This window comes from Protomyctophum parallelum (genome assembly GCF_964188405.1).
Source record: "Protomyctophum parallelum genome assembly, chromosome: 5".
NCBI lineage: Eukaryota > Metazoa > Chordata > Actinopteri > Myctophiformes > Myctophidae > Protomyctophum > Protomyctophum parallelum.
In genome coordinates, this window is record NC_139702.1 from 32,992,236 (window position 1) to 33,005,894 (window position 13,659).

Sequence of the window (13,659 nt, forward strand, 5' to 3'; positions counted from 1 at the left end):
CCCCAATTAGCCCAGATTTATTATGACCGATATTTTGTTTTTTGATTTATAATGATTTATAATATCATAATTTATAATAATAATATATTTATATAGAATAGCACAGCACATGTGCAAATCTCACATTTAAAAAATTATAAAACGTTCACCTGCCTCCTTCTGTTTGCCCTCAAGTAATTTTTTAAGCACACATCCCATGCACAGAGCAGAGATTTGCTGGTTTTCTCTACCTGCCCAGGGGTCTAAGAGACGCTGACGAGTAGTGAAGTTTAAGCACTTTCAACCTGGCATTCCTATTTTGAGACATGCCATTATAGGTGAACATTGACAAACTTTCCACAGAAATGTCAAAACGTTTCTCTTTTTTCCCACCTTCTAAAATATCAGAAGTATATGGCTTAAGCTTATTCTTTTGTTGAGCTCACTGCAGTACTGTCAACATCAGGATGAGAGCATTAGCTAGTAAAATGATTGTAGTTTGTGTACAGGTGCTCTTATCTCAGAGTTTGGACCGTGTGCACAGACTGCAGTAGTGCTGTTGTGGCAGCAGTTGGTGGTGGTGTGGCATATAGTGACACTGGCAATGTTGCCAAAGTTTACAAAGCAGCCAACTTTTGCTGGTTGACAAAGAAACAATGCAGACTTCTGTGACATTGTGCCAACTTGTCACAGATCAGAGGAAAATAAAACTTCCGACAGCTAGAAGCCAGACTTGCTTGCATGATGACTGCGCAAACAACTTGAAATGTCAACTCCTGTAAACTTGATATTGCTGTGGAAAAGTTTGTACAGAGAACCAGGTGGAAACAAAGAATATGTACTTGTAAGCCTTTCTGAATAGGAGCAGAATAAAAAGACAGATACCTTCCCTAAAGAGTCTGGTAAAAAAAAAGTCAACATGTACTTGAAAGCCCCAGTCTATCTCAACCTTTTTGTTCACATACTGTAACTCAAAGCAATGCTTTTGAGTTTCAAATCAAAGCAATGCCTTCTTGCTTTCACTTACTGTGAAAATAAACACAATGCAGATTATTATTAGTAATTTTTTATGACTTTGAACTGGGAAATTGAAATAGTATTAATGTTTGCTCCATCTCGGTAGAAATGAGAAGTGTGTCTTATTTCCAAATGAGACGGAGTTCCAGTGGAGTCCAGCCAGCTACAATGGGTGTTCTTACTTGCTACAGAGAAGTTGTTGAGAGGATAGGCCAGGTCAGCGTCCTGTGGCTTGTCCTTATAGCCTATGAAGGAACCATCCGTCTTCAACAGGAAGTAGCGTGGTCGCCAGTTCTTGATGTACTCGCCTGCCAAGAGGAAGTAACACAAACAGCTTTCGTTCAGCAAACAAAATCACCTGCATTAGCTCAGTGTCGCCAAGACAAATTATTGTACGGAGGAGGGAATTAGTCTCTGTGACATTGCAGGCCTGAGATATATTGACAACATAGTACATACAGTGATACACAGGCAGCACCTGAAGCATATACAGACAGTACGGTTGCAACCAGAATGTAGTATGCCGGTTCAAAAGAATGAAAAGGCTTATAATGTATGTTTAGGTAAACAGCATCACACAGAGTTAACACCACTACTGTAGATGGTAGGTACTGTATGTATGTACTGTATGCACTATCGCCATGGAACATCCACATATTGTGAGTAGGGATGTCCCAATACTTTTTTCGTTCCCGATCCGATACCACAATTTCTGTGTTAGCCGATACCAAATACCGGAGAATAATATTTATAATAATAAAAAAAAGAAAATTACTTATTTTATCTTGTGTTGTTAATAGCAGACTCCTCACTCAAATGTGCACTTGCAGTTTGGGCAACTCGAAAGCAAACTCCACATGCCCCAACATTTTATTTACCTGCCATAGTGTCAACCCCTTGCCCCTGTATCGGATCAGTGGTTAGACTGGCATATTTGCCGATACGACCCGTTATGACTAAAAAGGTCTGATACAGATACTTTTCCGATACCGATACAGTATCGGGACATCTCTAATTGTGAGTTCACTGTTCCATTTTTTTAATTTATACGTTTATTTAACAGGGACAATGCAAAAAACAATGTATCAAGTTATAAAAACATGAAACCTTGCGTTGTACATTTACAGAAAATACATGTAGATGCATCTAATCTAATAATACATTATAGTAATATTACTAGTAATATTTTACAACAAACTTATAATATTACATTGTCCTGTAAAACAAAAGTAAACATGATCACTCAGGTAACCAGTCAGACACTATACATGTGAACACATGTGAATGCAGACTGTCCTAAAGAATTGTTACACCTGGGAACAATACAGTTACCACTTGTTGGTATTTCATCAGTTTCATCATTTCATCAGTAATGGAATGTTAAGTTGCACGCCGCCACAGGAATAAAACCACCACAAAACCGTTATAGATATGTTAAAGTAGCAGTTCCACTGTGAAACAGAAAGACACGTAACCCCAATGTCATTCATAATATCCAAATATCAATGTTGTCTGTAGTTTTAAGCACTGCACCCTGTACTACCGCTGCACATTATTGGACCAAATTTGGGGAACAAAATGGAACATTACGGAGAAGGGGCCCCTGCTACAAAGACTAATGCAACACTGACAGAGGAGACAGATAAAAAAGCATATCGTCGCTGTCAGGTAGAAACCTTGTATGTCCAAAACCGGTTCCTTTTTATTATTGTTAGAACAAAAGTTGTAAAATAGGTGTTGTGAGCTGTAGATTTCCACTTATTTTGTGCAACACTCTGTATTATGAAGTAGGACATTCGTTTACAAAAAGTTGAGATTTCTGTCCCGACAGACGATTTAATAAATGATATACTCTGTGAAAAAAGAAAATGTTCTACATGTGGCAATCCTCAGAATGCATCCCATTTCTGCTGTAATGATCCAACCCAGTTTGACACTTTCGCCTCTATGGGCACTAATCTGAAATAACATCAATATCAATAGAACAATTCAATTGTTATAGCAACATGTTGTAGATGTTTGCTAGACTACCAAATCTTGTTCAAAATCGGTTTTGTAAAAAATGTTAACCAATTTTTTCATTTACTATGAAAACATGCAATTCCTGTCAGTCAGTCAGTGTATCACTCAAAATCCCCATACATGGGAAAGCCCCCATATATGGTGCCCAGGTCTCGTGACATCACTATGACATCTGGGGCTGTATTTTGCGTGTCTTAAGTACCAGGTCTTATTCCCTAACTTGAGTAAACTAAAGACCTGGAGGCATGATCAATGCCATTTGGCTATTCTGAGTGGCCAAAGAGCCATTGTGCCAGAGGAGGCGGGGTTTCATTGATATGATTATAGATTGTGCTTTTCTGTTCATTTTAATCATGTAGGTTTAACAGATAGGAATAGCCCAATCAGGTCCTGATATTTGGATTTTTTTAATATTATCCGAGTGAAGACAGACTGTGTCCACACATCTGCAGTACAGTATTTCACATTTGTGGCTTTTATGGAGAGGACAACATTACTGTCAGTCAGACCTTCTTGCAGGATGAAGCTTACTCTGAAAACCGTTTGTGTGAGAAAGGATATTTGTCTACAGTACAAAAGGGCAGGGTACTTCAAATTTGTTGTCAAATAGCAGCATACAACAGGCTTGACTCAGGGCCAATATTTGTATCGTATTCGTAATTATTGACCACACCACACAACAGAAAATACAGAGGTCATATAGTCCGCCATGGCACCGTTGGAGGTGCGACAAAGAAAGCAGAAAGACCATCCTTCTGTATGAAATAAAGGTACAGCCATTGAGAAGGGTTTTAGACGTCAAGGCTAGAGCCCGACTGATATATTTGGCTGATATATCAGCTATTATTTCACTTCTTGACAACATCGTTATCTGCAATTATGCAGCCAATGTGTCCCGATGTTCTACCTTTTTTAAAAGCACACGTGTCACATCGCAACGTGTTGTGAGCTTGTAGATTGAGCTTGTACGTTGCCTATTTTAGAACTTTTAAATAGCTTAAGTGGTTAAATAAATAAAGTGTGCATTTAATTTTCAATGTACAATTACAGTTAAATGTTCTTTTCATATACAGTATGTATTCTTAATTGAAATATTGCATTCTATCCAAAAGTTATTTGTTTGCTTATAGGTTAATCATCCTCAAATTGAAAATGTAGTCAAATATCATGATTTTACACTTTACTGTTGATAAAGATATCAGCCATATCGATGATGTGCGATCTAGGACTCAGAATCGGGCGCAAAGGTTTGGCAGCTCTACTCAAGGCCTCTATTGTGAGAGCAGGCTGAGGTGTACAGAACAATTCACTGAGCCGTGGGGGCCAAGGAGGAAGGAACCAGGGTGTTAAGTCATCCTCTGTGTGCTCATAGTGGCACAGAAGGAACTTCCCCCCATGCCTGCCAGTCAACAGCCACACACATACTACAGCAAGTACACAAACGACTAAACACCCATGCTCAGAATAACACATGGTCAATTAAAAAATAAATCACCTGCCAATATGAATATTTTATTAAATAGGATATGTGATCTTCAGCCATCGAAAATAATGACAGCTGGTCACACACTGCCATCGAAGCTAATAATGTAAAGACCACTGATTTTCAACCTTTTCTGATTTGACATGAGAAATCATGTCTAATATGTCCGATAATATGATCTGTTTATTTGGTCCAGAATCCCATGAACTTGGATCAATACATATAATAATGGTGAACATGAACTATTAATCATTTAGCTGGGAATTCCCTGGAACCCATTCAAGGACGCATGGGTGTCCCTAGACCCCTTGTTGAGAATCACTGACATAAGTAGACACACATGGCAGCCACACTAAAGACTTAACACGTCTCATACAGGTACACTAGCATACCAAGCAGTATACTATTACTCATGGGTAGTTTGGTACACACGACATGACAATGCAAAACACATAAATGGAGCCTTGGTGACAAAGACGGACACACACAAATACACTGACCTCTTTTCTGGACCCAGCCTTCCTTGACAACGTTTTGGTCGCTCATGGTGCCTTCTCCCCGTCACCTCTCTTGATGGTGTGACCCCGGAGCCGGAGGAGGAGGGGTGGTGGTGGTGGCGGGGGGGTCGAGGGTCAGCGGGTCCCTCCGTCTACCTCCTAGACACACACCCACTGTCACCCTCGCTGTACTCCCCTCTATAATCCACTCTCTCTCTCTCTCTCTCTCTCTCTCTCTCTTTCCTGTCCGGCGTTTTACCTGAACCTCTCCACCTGCTCTCTGCAATCTCTATTCCCCCACAATCACTTTCTCTTTCCTTCTCTCTGACCTGACTTTCTCTTTTATATATATATATATATATATATATATTATTTTGCCACTTCCCTCCTGCCTCTCCCTCTCCGTGGGACCCTCCCTCTCCTCGCCGTCTCTTCTTCCCTCAGACCACTCTCACTTCCGCTGTCACTCGAGGCACACACCTGAATGTTACACATTCACTCACTCTCTTTCTCACAATCACTTTTCCCTTCTCTCTCTCTCTCTCTCTCTCTCTCTCTCTTCTGTTCAGGGCTGTCCTGCAGTGACTCAGTCTGGAAGGAAATAAGAGGGACAGAGTAGAAAGAAAACGAAGAAAAAGTCAAAAGATCATTCTTTTGCTCCCTCCCTTCTCTGGTGTTCCCCTACAAACAACTTAGCCTACATGAGACCCAGAGTCATTGTTAAGACCCAGAACACACTTCCCGTCTTCCCTCTCCCCACCCACCGTCCCACTTCTTCCCCTTTCCTCTCCCTATATACCACTCCCGCCCCAGTCTCCGTCTCTCTCTGTCGAAAAGTGCTGATCCAAAGTGGTTCCTGGCTTTCTTAAAGGAATACATGGCCACTTTGCGTTGACTCACCTACGGCTACGGATTATTCTTCAATGGGAGGGCACAGACAACCTGCTGCTATTGCCAAGGTCAGAGCTACCACTTGGGGGGGGGGGGAAACATATATAGCTGTTTTTAAAACTGCATAATCATGTAAAGCAGTGAATTTGTTATGCAAATAAAATATAACAAGTTTGTCAATAAAAGGATGTCAAAAGCAACTGACAAGCAGAAATAAACTTACGCTTAGTTTTCCCTGGGGATTAAAGTATCTCTCGTTCCAAGATGTGTGCTAAGTAACATTATGATTTATCATGTCATATCAACCTTAAATTCTTGCAAATACATATAAGGCTATTCTGGCCCAATAATGTAATTGGAAGCTACCACTCTGTTTTTTTTTAATTCAAACCCCATAATGTGTGATAAATGCTGTGTTGCCAATATGTCCCAAACAGTCAGGGCACACAAAAACGTATACAAGATCAACTTAACTAGCCTACCTATAACATTAAAAGATGCTCAACGCATATCGTGCAGCTCAGAGAGGATACATGATAGCAGGGAGAAGGCGACAACAAATGGGCTCATCCAATGACAACAAAAACAATGGCTGACACGAGAGACGGCGGTCTATTTTTAAGAAGGCATTAAACAGTTCAGAGCCGTGTCTATGTAAACAGAAACATCCCTGTCTCTCGTTTATTGGGCATGATCAGTCCTTGCGGCAGCACAGCATAAACAAAACAAACAACACCGAAACAAGAGCTTTTGTTTCAAGGGCGTGTGGTGTCATCTGTTACATAATAACATCCGCTTGGCGTGCTCCATTAATGTTTATATTAGGTGAGGAGCAAAAATACACGTTTCTATCATGATTCATGAGCACTCCAATGATCAAATATTATACACGCTTAACAAAAAGAGAATGTCAAAAACGATGTTGGGAAATTAACCAGCAACGCCAAGTTGGCCCGTGTGTGATGTTGACAGGCTTATTATAGTACTATGGATGCGATGCTGCTAGCCAATGAGCTAGCGAGGAATGCTAAAGCAGGCTAACATAGATAGCCTAGCAGGCTAACTGACAGGGCTGTGTGTGCCTTTGGACATGATGGTGATGATGATGGTGCCTCTTCTTTTCATCCACATATTCAATCATTGCTGGAGCCGGTGTTTTATTTTTAATGATGTGTGCCATCACTGCGTTGTGTTTTTGGGGTGGATGAATGGATGGATGGATGGATCATGGAAGGGTGGGAGGAGGAGGGGGTGCGGGGGGTGCCTGCTGCCTGCCGGAGGCGCAGAGGGATACAGAGATGGGCCGAGGCCAGACATCATGGTAGCAGCAGCACTGGCTGCCTGGCTGGCTGGCTGCACCCCTCCCTCCCGCTGCAGCAGCCAGTCAGGCAGGGCAGGCAGGCAGCATCGCATCCCAGGCAGCGCCGCATCCCAAAACTTACAAATGACGTGCAGCAAGCAAGCAGCAGCAGTTAGCTGCTAGCATGATGCTAACCACAGCTCCCACCCATCCATTCTGTTTTTGTTTTTTTCTTTCTTTTTTTAGAAAAAAAGAATGAAGGCAAGAGAAAAAAACACGCCCTCATGCTAAAATAACGGACCGACCCGGCATACGATCAATAAACAGCTGGGGATTTTTTTAATCACCCATGCTGCGGATTATTATTATAACACGTTATTGTATTATTATTGTTATTATTGGGTCTTTACCTTAGTCGAAGAAGAAGGATAGGGACACCCCCCTCCCTATGGGCGCTCCAGCATCCAACGCGGCAGGCAGGCAGGCAGCCTAGGCAGGGTAATGTCGGGAGGGATGGAGCGCTGGCTCAGTGATCCGAATAGAAGAAGAAAGACAGCGATGGATCCATGGCTGCGGATGGACGCGATTGCCTGCTCTGGAGGTTGTTTTATTATTAGTGAGTGAGGGATTGATTGATCGCAGCGACAGACAGAAAGAAAAACAGACAGTCAGACACACAGCTCCCTCTCCTCTCCTCTCCGGCTCCGACACACACAAGCTGCCTGGCTGGTTCTGAGGAAATCTCGTGACGTCACGTATAGCAGGCAGATTTTCGGAGCGACTTCCCTCTCCTCATATCCATCCATCCATCCGTCCATCCAGGCGCTTTTGTTGGTCTCCGGCTTTTGTTGCTGTCTACTCTCTCTACACCCCCCACTTTCCTCCACAGTCACACGCACTCGCTCACGAGTCACACACACACAATAGAAAAGAAGATGAAGAGAATAGGACATTATATTTAGTTTAAATGCCCAACGTTGACACTGTATACGGTACCATCAGAAAGCCCTTACAATTTACTTAAGATAAAGTTGTTTCTGAGACATGGCATTGTTGTGGTTAGAGTGTGTGTGTGTGTGTGTGTGTGTGTGTGTGTGTGTGTGTGTGTGTGTGTGTGTGTGTGTGTGTGTGTGTGTGTGTGTGTGTGTGTGTGTGTGTGACTGTGTGTGTGTGTGTGTGTGTGTGTGTGTGTGTACAGCAACAAAAGGCAGCTTCTCTCTTGGGTCTCAGTCAATGAGCTTTTATATAATTTATGGTAATGATTGCACCCACTATGGTAAAGGTGGTCTCTGGTAAGTTAAGTAAAAATGTCTCAATGCTTAATTTTCTAAATACGTTCTTTGTTTGTTGATTCCAAGATCCACATAATTAAAAATGGTCACAATGTTAGTATTGCCTTAATTGTTGAAATGTGCTATACAAACAAATATGAGTTGCGCCTGCAGGGGTTTGCATGTGCGGGTGCGGTGTGTGTGTTCCCATAGGGATGACAGCAGCTAACCCTAATAGGCTACTTGTACAGTACAGTACACGACAATACTTTTTTTTTAAACATATGTTTATTGATGTTTCTTTACAACATAGTATTCTCAAAGCAATTATTCACATATATATCTTTTTCCCGTACACGCAAATGGCAGCACAAACACTGAAACAAAATCTTCAAAGAAACACCAGGATATGTCCATGAACACATTTACATTCAGTTAAGCACATTTACATTCAGTTAAACAAACAAATGCACAATGTCTCCATCACAGTTCCTTGCCCCCACCCAACAGCTGACAACTCAAATTAACCACTATACATCCAAAGCCTCTTCAATATCACCTGAAGTCTAAGAACCTCTCCCATACACACGACAATACTGAGACACCCAACACCTCTGGCGTATAAAAATAAATCAAAATGTAAGAAATAGACAATCTAAAATAAAAGCTCACATAAGATATTGCCATGCATTGTGAGCTTTTAGACCTGCCTTTCCCCCTCTTTTTACCTACAGTACTCAAAGCCCAAAGATGCTTTGAGGAATGTAGTTGTGTGACCTATGACTCTGGATGCAAATTATGTTTCAACTCAAGATAAACAGCAACTGTTTAACCCGTAAATCAGTAAATGCATGATGATTTTCAGACATTATTAAAGGCAGACAAAGAGTTATTTATCATTTTACATGAGAGGGTGGCTATAGCATGACTAGTCGATAGTCCTAGTAAACAGAAACAGCAGCCTTTTACGTACATAGACATTGTGCATGATGCGTGTGTGTGTGTGACGTGCATGTTTCAGAGGTGACCGTTGCTAGCCTATCAGTGTCAGTTTGCTCTGTTGTGAACGTTGCTAGTGTTGTATTTCTCTGGACTATATCTCTTGCAGAGTCTGTTATCTGAAAGAGAGCATATAGGGGGGAAAGTAAAAAGAAAAGATAGCAAAAGAATGTAGAAAAGTAAAGAACTGACTTAAAATTGTGTCAGCTTAGTCTCATCAAATCCACTTTGTGGAAAAGGTCTAAACTGACTGTGGATTCACAGGTAGGGAATATGTCACCTTGACCTTTCTCTGTCTTTGTTATGGCAGTAAAATATGCAGCTACTGTCCATTCTTTTTCTCCCCTCTAACTTCTGCAGGGAAAACCGCTGTTCATTCTTTACAGAAATGTTGTAGATTTTGTTATGCAAGATAAATCCTATAAGAGAACCCTCTTCTTGTTTTGAAATGTTATTTGAAAAGGTGATTGTTCTGTACATTTGGAGTAGAGTAAATATATTTTGTCAGATTCTGGTGCAGGTGAACACACAGCCTTAATAATACATTGAGGCATTAAGGCAGCATCTCTTGAACACTGGGACAGGGCGCTTTCATGACTATGTTTTATCTACTGCAGAGAACGCCTTGAAAATGACAGGACCTGGAGTAGCACTGAGGTTGCATGAGTTCAGAGAGAGACAGGTTGCAAGCCAGCTCGGCGGAGAGGCCAAGTAAGAACATTACAAAATGACAATTAAAAACAATAATATTTTTTCTATTTATTTATACTGTTTATTTTCTTCAAATAATGTATAGGTGATTTTGAAATGAAACACCGCCTTTCAATTCAACAGACCATTATTCCATGGCTGGTATGAAAATGATTGACAGTAGCTCCAAGCTCACAGTGACATCATTGTACAATTTTCAACCACTTAAAGCCTATAAGCGCATCATTGGCCGGGTCCTTCATAGGGGGTTCATACTAGGCTCTGGATCAGTTTCCAGTGCAGGGGACCCTTTAATCACTTTCAATCTGCAATTCTTTGAGCCATTGGGGGCGGTCGTGTTTAGAGGGAAGCTGTCTGATAATCAGAAGGTTACTGTTTCGCGTCATTCACCCAGTATACATGTCCCTGCAGTAAGACACTAAACCCTGTCCTAACAGCAGTCTGGTTATTCCACCAGACAACAATTCAAAAGCTGTATGGGAAAGGACTCTTTTTAATACTCTGCTTTATGTGGAATGGGTTACCTGCAGCCTTAAGTCAATGCTCTCTATTGTTAAGGTCCTCCTTAATTAAAGAGCTGGCTAAAAGCTGAACCTAACAATCAATTAGTTGAATTGCAACAGGTTCCATTTACAGGACCAGAACCCATGTCTTTGTTCTTTTTTTTCTTCTTTTTTTTTTTAAATTATTATTCTGTGTATTGTGACTTGACTCAAACTGTATAGGCCACACCCTTAGAAAGGACACAAGTAATATCACAAGACAGGCCCTGGACTACAATCCACAAGGAAAGAGGAAACAGTGTGTAGGCAGAGAAACAACTGGAGACGTTCCACTCTCCAAGACCTAAAGAACATCGGAGTGAGCTGGCAGGAAGCAAAAGCTCAGGCCCAGAAGAAAGTGGAGAGCTCTGATGAACGCCCTATAGGCCTACCCCTCAACGGGGGAAAAAAGGATTAGGTCAAGTCACTGTGGTCAAGTCACATTGGCATAAATAGACCTGCTCATCATTCCTATTAATTCACCTTTCCATCTGTATTCTAGAGTATCTCGCCAGGGGAAGGATGAGTGGGGGATATACCCAGGACAACTAGCTAGAGTTCACACTGTACACTCACAGCATTCTGGGTAAGGAGAAAGTATCCTGCTTCTCTAGTCTACTAGGTTGTTGCTATGAGAATCAAATGCAATTCTGTATTCATAGAATTGTATTCGGGTGGGGGATAATGTACGTATGAGACTTGTCTTCTGCAGCAGAGAGCTTTAATTTAAAATACAATATAGTCAAGCCAATGTTTTATCTGAAGACCTGCATGATTAATTTAAAGGAGAACCTGTCAACTGCAACATCATCTTTTTCCATTTACACTCGCAAGAGTCTTTTTTTAAATCTAAGTGTAGGCCTATTATAAGGTGTTTCTATATGCCTCCTAAAGAGGGTGCTCTTGCACTGTGTTGATTCCCCAGCCACCCCAGGCCAAATCATCTTGAATACTGTAGTTTGACAAAAATCTTTACAGTATTCAACTCTGTTGTATTCACACTGTTATCTAATTATTCCTTGTGTTCATTCCCACAGAGTAAGACTCCATCAGTATGAGGAGTACCAGAGCAGCTTCGACCTCCGCACCTTACGTGCACTGAACGATCTCCATCACAGCCCTACCATCCAAGATCAAGGCCGGCCTGTCCCAGAGACGTCCTATCAAGAGCACTTTGGTTTGCCCTCACACCTTTTTCATCTATAGACTGTTGGAATGCCATTTTGTTTAACTCTCAGAGTTACAAACCTGTAAGTGTCCATTTGTGAGGATATATTATCAAGTATTAGTGTTGACATAATCAGTGCCGGCCGGGATCAAGTTATACCAATCAATAAGCATTGTGAATTTTAATGCTGTGGGAATTGAAAGAACATGATTGTGTCAACACAAAAAGATAACGTTTTGTACACACAATACTAGGGATTGGACAATATGAAAATTACATGTCACGATTATTGTGCATTGTAGCAAGAGCTGTGTGCGTGATTTCTTTGTTCATGGAAATTTCAATTTCATGTTTGCTTCAGTTTTCACTGTTCAACGCAAATTAAAATCTCTGCGATACAATTATTGTGAGTGTTTTTTTTTATCATGATAAATGATAATAACAATTATCATCCCATCCCTACTGCACAACTAGTCGGCATGCAAGACTTGGTGCTTGCAGTATAGGCCTTAAGTATGGCAGTATGTTAAGTATGGCAATGCATGATTACAGAGAGAGATTGATCTCACTCAAATACTAAAGGAGAGATCTTCTACATAAGTATACAAACACCCTGCACTCTTGACATGATCCACAGTATAAATAATGACAAAGTTGTGTCACTTAACATTCATCACTTGGGTTACCTGTTCCAGAAAGGAAAAGGAAGGAAATGTGAAGAAAAACAGTTGCTAGGAATTATGTCCCCGTAGCTAAACCAGTTAGTACACTTTCCACAAACAGGCAAGGGTATTAAATGCAATTCACAAGGGTTGTTAAAAGGAACCCTGGCTAATAAGACGAACATGCTTTAAAAACATTATAACAACTAAAATAAAAACACCTTCAATATTTTTATTTCTTTAAATAAATAATCTTTCACTCAATGTCACAAGTTAATGTCATATGCCCATGTGTGGTCTAACGTAATTAGGATAATATGAGCATCAAAGTAATATTTTAAATACTATTATTAGCATGCATTATATAGGGCTATTCTATAGGGCTGGACCACACATGGACATATTATGACATCATCAACTTACGACGGGAGCAGTTCCTATTGAGTAAAAGATTCTCTATTTATGAAATAAATAAATGTTTAGTTATAGAGGGAAAGTTTTAAGTAATATTTGTCTTATAAGCCAGGGTACCTAATTCTGCCTCATCACCAGTATAGCATCCTCTTTCTCCAAAACAGATGTTTTGCTACATCATCCCCTAATAAAACAGAAATGTCCTAATATGAAATAATAATAATGCTGTTCGGAGTCAGTGTGCAATGCACATATGTGGGCTGTGTATAGAAATTAGGTTCCAAATTAGGTTGCTGGGTCCTACCAGGTACCCATAGTATACAAATCAAATTAATTAATTAAATTGGAATCAATAAAATAATTTAAGGGTCCAGTATTTCCCCTATAAATAAAGCATTCTACAAGCTTTAACTGCCATTTGTTGCCAATGTGTTGTCATGGAATAAACGTTTGATTGTTAATATAAAGAAAGAGAGAGTTGAGATTCAGGGATAACTCCACCCACTTTCGGAACCATGTTGTTTGTTAACGTGTAGTGGCCCAGTGGTCCCCAAACCTTTTCGGCCATTACACCCCCAGCTGTTACCTCCTGTCCTAGCTAACACCCCCCCAGCGCTCAGTCTCGTATTTGGACGAAAATGATAATGTTTGAGTGCTAGCCACTCCTATAGACAGCTGCGTGTCCTTGTATGTAGTAGGACGT

The 13,659-nt window shown here is 40.8% G+C and overlaps 1 protein-coding gene and 1 long non-coding RNA gene across 2 annotated transcripts in view; one reads left to right on the top strand and one right to left on the bottom strand.

Moving 5' to 3' along the window:
• akt3b (v-akt murine thymoma viral oncogene homolog 3b) overlaps positions 1-10,011 on the bottom strand; it is a 26,203-nt gene extending 16,192 nt beyond the window's left edge. The window contains exons 1-3 of the mRNA XM_083765071.1: positions 7,600-10,011; positions 5,002-5,589; positions 1,179-1,304 (exon numbers count right to left, since the gene is read on the bottom strand). Of these exons, the coding sequence (XP_083621197.1) occupies positions 1,179-1,304; positions 5,002-5,047 (172 nt within the window). The 5' untranslated portion in view covers positions 5,048-5,589; positions 7,600-10,011. The remainder of the gene's footprint in view (positions 1-1,178; positions 1,305-5,001; positions 5,590-7,599) is intronic.
• On the top strand, positions 5,774-11,858 carry LOC310858802. The gene is made up of 3 exons (XR_014569229.1): positions 5,774-5,957; positions 10,077-10,170; positions 11,750-11,858. It is a non-coding gene; the product is annotated as an uncharacterized lncRNA (long non-coding RNA).
• The last annotated feature ends 1,801 nt before the right edge of the window (positions 11,859-13,659 follow it).